General features: G+C 49.9%; 1 protein-coding gene across 2 annotated transcripts in view; it reads right to left on the reverse strand.

Moving 5' to 3' along the window:
- RORA (RAR related orphan receptor A) overlaps positions 1–4,628 on the reverse strand; it is a 73,327-nt gene extending 68,699 nt beyond the window's left edge. For both annotated transcript variants that reach the window (XM_053365354.1, XM_053365353.1), the window contains exon 1: positions 4,562–4,628. In XM_053365354.1, coding sequence (XP_053221329.1) covers positions 4,562–4,592 — 31 coding nt within the window. In that variant the 5' untranslated portion in view covers positions 4,593–4,628. The remainder of the gene's footprint in view (positions 1–4,561) is intronic.
- Between the last annotated feature and the right edge of the window lie 1,372 nt (positions 4,629–6,000).

Below are 6,000 nucleotides of genomic sequence, written 5' to 3' on the forward strand. Positions count from 1 at the left end.
TGCCTCCTGGGGGAGCAAGTTCCACATGCATGAAGAAGGACTTTCTTCCCTTGTACACAATGCTCCTGTTTGTGGTTTATGAAACAAGAAAATGGTATCTGACATAAGGCTACCAGCTCACAAACCATCTTTGGTTATGAAGCTCATTTGTTTGAAGGAAGAGAGTTAACGGGTTTCTGCCTCCCTATTTTTATTTTAAGACCACAGAAATTTGTATATTTCACTTTTGTTCTCCTTCATCTTCAGAGCAGTCATAAATAATTACATCTCCTCAAAACTCGAATGACGGCACCAAGAATAAATAAAACATCATAACCACCTAAACGTATTTCTGCATCTCCCGCCGATGTATTTCAGTTTACCATTTTTAAAGTGGCTTTCCCCATTGCTTCTGGTCTGATTCTGTTGGAGCGAACCACAGAGAATCCATTCTTTCCCGGCAGCCAGAGGTCAGTGCAACACAAGAGGTATGGGGTTTTAGGAAGAGCAGGAAAGGTGGGGGGATAATAATTTTCACAAACCCATTTGCCAGGGAGACCTAAGCAGGCAAAAAGCAAATGTAGCCAAGCTTCACTCTAGCATACATTTCAACTACAGCATTTGAAATGAAATGAAATGAAATGCCAGATAGTAAAAGTGTCACAAGTCAAAACTGAAGATAACTCAACACTGACATTCACAGTAATTGCAAGAGATCAGTTTCCCCCGATCATGGCATGGCAGGCAGAAAGATCTGCACCTAAATGCACTTAGCGAGCCCAGGCAAAAGCAGCGTATCAAAGACTACATCCTGCAAAAAGCTTTTGCAGGGACCTTGACAAGTCATGCCACTGGCACCAACATCTTTCTCCTCGCCCCATCCATAGGCACTCCATTAAAACCCAGTCCTCTCTCATTGTTTCCATTTTATCAAGCAAGCCTGGCCCAATATATTTCCCATGCATTAATACAGGAGCTGGCGGAGGTGAACAAGACAATTGAAACATAGGGGATACATGCACAAGTGATGCCCTAGTGCAGAGGTTTTCATGGCTCCCTTGACCAAATGCATTCTTTCCGCGGCACCCCTGCGGGTCTCAGGAGCCCAGTTATGTCACCCCTTGCCTGCCAAGCTGGCAGCCTCTCACCCTTTGCAGCAGCCACCCCTGGTCTCTGAGACGCCTCCTGGCAATCAGCACTCCCTGGCCAGCCCCAGAGCCACCATTCACCTGGGGAACTTGTAGCCAGGGCTGCTGCAGCAAACAGCTGTGGAAGTCTTTGGGAGGAAGGGATGCAAGCGGGCATCAGAGGGAGGGAAGGAAGGAAAGTGTGACAGAGGCCAGTGTTGCCCGCAGCACCCCGGACCAGCATTCAAGGCACTCCAGAGTGCCCTGGCACACTGGTTGAAAATCACCGCCCTCGTGCATTTCCCATTCATTTCAATGGACTTGAACAAAGTTACTTCCCAGCGGATCAGGGATCATTGCTCAGACTTATGTGACTCTCTTTCTGTCTCCCTTAAGAGCACCCCAAATCTGCAACCTCACTGTGGCAGGGTGCACAGTGGGATCAGCTTTGCACTCCATGTTGCTTAAATAGCTCAAAGCTCAGAGGTTTCTGCAAGATTCCATTACTGAGCCACCCTGGCTGCTGCACTAAGGCTGCAGTCCTAAATGCAGCTTCCGAGGAAGTCGTTCCCTACTAATTCAGTAGGGTCGGATTCCAAGTCTGCCTCCTTGGGATTGGGACGTATTTTAGGAAGTGTTTCCAAACAGTTATTTATAAATACATAAATAAATGAATGAAATAGGTTAGCACAAGAAGCTTCAATCCAATGTATGTTAAGTGACTTAATAACAAAACCAGGAGATCTTTAAAAAACATTACTGACCTTAATTTATAAATTAGAATTGTTTAAGAGCTTGTCTAATGACAAATCCTAGGCATGTTGTGTTTAGTGGGGCTTCCTACCAGATGGACTTGCCTAGGAGTCCTACTGAACTCAATAGGTTTTACACCCAAGTAGACATGCAGAAGTTTGGGCTGCACTACTAAAAAGAGACTATCAATTTGTTTTGTAATTTCTTGTTGCATTTGCTCTGGGATAGAAGCAGGATGCACATTGAGACACACTTCTTAAACTTAAGCAACAAAATAAGACTTAAAATAACTACTCTGTGCCATATTTATACTGGTTTGCATCTTGATTCCACCCTTTCCAGGAAACCAGATCCAGGGTTCTAATAATGACTGCAGTGCCTCTCTTTCGGCTGATCAAACTTCTCCTACACCCAATGACAAAAAATGTATAGGCCAAACTAGACTTTAATGGAATGTTAACAGTGTTCATTTAGTGCTTTGCTTCATAAAAAAGCAACAAATATACCAATCTGTTTTCAGAAGAATCATCATGAAAAAACACACCACAGCCCCATCATTAAGTGCCCTAGTCAGAAAGAGAAATCCAGACTGTGTATTCTTTTCAGAGAAACAACACCGTGAAAATTGTGTTACTTGATAATAAGGTATATGGTGTTTCTACAGAATTCACTATCAGGATGGTCACATTATTTCAATTTAGCTATGCGAAATTGCAAAATCACTTTGTTATACTGCAGAAGAGCTAATTGAAAACATTCCACAAAAAGTTTTGCATTTCTTTCTCACACAGACAAAAATGCAAGCCTTCCGCTGGTTTTCTTGAAACCAAGGCAACTGAGGACAGACACTGACTGGGATTTTAAAAACCTCTGATTTTCCATGATCCAATCAAGGAAGGTCAATCCAGTTCTTCCTTTTAGCTCCTCTTTTAAAAATGGATATGATTCTAAAAACCGACTATTTTTGCCTGTGCTGGCTTTTCATAGCAGAATTCCAGAGACTTTGCAGAAGTCCTGCCAAATGGGATAAATCACATTTTAGAGACCAGACATGAGTAACACAGCCTGATCCATGTCCCCTGTGCAACTTTAGTCAATGTTACGCTGAACCTGTGCTACAGAGGAGGGGCTGAAAGTAATCTCTTCCCATTTAAGTTTGTGGGGAGAGCATAAATTGCCTTCTTGCCTTTGAATAACAAGAGATCCTGCAGAGCCACAAAGGCTGACCTTTGACAGATGTCTTGGCTGAGCTGAATTCAGAACAATAAAATATAATAAGTGTAAAGACTCTCTCACACTGGAAACAAAATCAACACAGCAATTGACAACAACTGATAAGCTTTATAGCTGGGGAAGGGACACTGTGGAGAACACGGGGTTAGTGCGGATTATGCCTGACTATTACCAAACAGCACAGAAGACGGCATTTTGGATTAATGGTCTTTTTGACCGGCATGCAAAGGGTTTTGCTCACAGCTGTCGGTCACAATTCTCCTTAGCCTAACATCTCCTTTCCCCAGCTTAAGGTAGTTATCCTCAAACACTTTCATTCAGACCCAGTTCAGTTTCCTGCTATCATTTTCAGGCGACAAAGAGTTCCTTGCAACCCCAAAGCTTGCCCACTTTCTGCCACATCCGCTGGTCCACTGAGGCTGTAGTCCTACGCCCTGTTTCCTGGGAATAAGCCCCACTGAAAACAGTGAGATTTATATCCAAGTAAACATGCACAGGATTGCTGCACCCCAAAATAGATCATCTGGCCAGTTCTGGGTCCTATCAGTCATTTTCAAATCCAAACCCAACCTCATTGTGAGAAAGTAAAATATGAGGGAAATGGAAGGTAACCACAAACATGTAGGGCGGGGAGGAGAATTTGTTACTCTGCAGTTGGGCACATGCCTCTGGTGTCCCTCTCCATCACGGCCCCACAGAAATAATACCTGCTTCAAAGTTTCCCCTCAATTCAATATTCTGTCTGTTCTGGGCGAGGAGAATGTTTTTGAAGCTATGCATTCCCCTCAATATTTAACAATAGGCAATGATCGCATCTAAAAGAACAATCACGTTTTAAAGACTTCAAACTTTGTAGGATAAATAAGTTACAGGTCCTTCTACCTCAAGTGCCCTCTCTTATCGTGCAGAGTCTGTGTCTGGAAAGTTGGGGGGGGGGTCCATGTGGCATGTCAAGTCCAGCACTCTGCAGACTTCAGACCACAACTGGGTTAGTGGCACACAAAGACACACAAAATTAAGCAGACTCACTGCCAAGGGCAGACCGGCCCTCTCCAGGACGGGGCACCTGCCCCGAGGTCAGCTCCAGCGGGCCGGAGGCCCCTTCCGACGTTTCCGCCCACAGCCTTGCACCCCGAGCCAAGGGGCGTCATGTGACGAGGGGGGCAACTTCGGGAGGCAGGTTCCGAGCGGTTCCTTTACGTAACGCCAAAGAGCCCTTTCGGATTCGCGGACCCGGAGTTGCCTCTCGCCCGCCCCGTCCCGGCGCCCCGGATCGCCCCCTCGCGCACCCCCACCCAGCCCCCAGGAAGGGCAGTGGCGCCCCCGCCCGCCCGCAGGCACCGACCAGAGCCGGATCGCGCGCGGAAAGCGCCTGGGCTGCCGAGAGCGCCGCTTTCCTGGCGGGTCCCGCGGAGCCCGAGAAAGCAGCGCCGCAGCCCGGGCGGATCGGGCGCCGCCGCGCGGCTCACCTTTCATCGCGGCGATCACCAAGCACAGCATTTGGCGCTCTCGGGGCTCGCCGGGCGCCTCCTGCGCGCTCGCGGGGCAGCAGCGTCCGCCTCGTCAGCAGCGCCTGCCAGCAGCCCCGACCGGCCCTCGCAGCAGCAGCGGCAGCAGCGGCAGCAGCCTCCGCCTCCTCCGGCGCGCCTCGGCCCAGCTGAGGCGCCATGTGACCGGCCCGGCCCCCCCGCCCGCCCCGGCTGCCGCTGGAGGTGGGGCAGGGGGACCGGCGGGGCGGACGCTGCTCCGGCCCGCCCGCCATCCCGCAGCCGGCGCCGCCTCCTCCTCCTCCCGCTGGGGCCCGATCCGCGGGGGAGGGAAGCCGCCCCTGAGCCGGCTCCCCGGCGGGCCTCCTCGGCACCAAGCGCCGCGGACTTCGGGGCCACTTTCTCCCGAGGCAGCGGGCGCCGCAACCCGGGGATCCGGACGAGACTTCCCCGGGGAAGAGTTGGCAGTTGGGGGCCGCCTGCGAGGGGCGTCTGCGCGTGTTTCCAGACTCCTTGCAATGGAAGGGAAGGCCATTTCTCGCAGCAGTCCTTTATAATGGTTGTTTTAGACGCTTAAAAATAATAATCCGAAAACATTTTTTTAAACGTTAACCTTCGTCTGATTGAGCTGCGCAGAACCCCAGCTGGAAGGCCAGGCAGCGGAGGTTACTTTCGGGGAAATGGGCTTAGGGTCGTCATCAGCGTTTTGGCTTACTCTTGTGTCACACAGGGTGACAACCCTGAAGTCTCAAAGCTATTTAACACACACACACAGAATCAGGGGGGGCGAGAAAGAGCCCTGACAGTTCCCTGACATTCAATGCACGTTTGCACTGAATGTGTATGACCCCCCCCCCCCCAGTCCTGGGCGCTGCCACTGGCCCAGTTCAGCTTCATGACTTCTTCTGCAGGAATAAGGAAGCCAAGTGGGTTGGCCGTTGAAACTTGCTTCAGCACTGGTGACAGTCCTCCAGGCCCTATTTCTGTTGCAGCCTAGTCTGTCATATATGATCTACAGTACTTGAGATTCCTGCATTGCAGGGCTTGGGCCAGGTGACCCTGAGGTGTCTTGCAACCCTACAATTCTATGAGGGTAGGTGCCTAGTCTAGTGGGCGCAAGGTAGGCCTTGTGGCATACACAGGTCTTTCCTCCAGCAGAGGGATGGCATAGAAAGCGCGAACCAGGGGTTTTCTCTCCCCCCGCCCCCGTTACTTCCTTCAGCTTCTTATATCATCTCCCCTGTGGAGCTTTTAGACTCTGAACAGGGACTTGGGCAAAGCTCAAGGATGACACTGTGAAAAGATGTCAACAGTACGTGGTCAGCTTGGGCCACTCAGGCCTTGTTTTCAGCATCAAGGCTCAGCTCCAAAATGGGTGAGAAGGAACAACACTTGGTGAGAAAAGGTGGGACTTCCCAGCA

This window comes from Podarcis raffonei, chromosome 14 (assembly GCF_027172205.1).
Source record: "Podarcis raffonei isolate rPodRaf1 chromosome 14, rPodRaf1.pri, whole genome shotgun sequence".
Taxonomy (NCBI): Eukaryota; Metazoa; Chordata; class Lepidosauria; order Squamata; family Lacertidae; genus Podarcis; species Podarcis raffonei.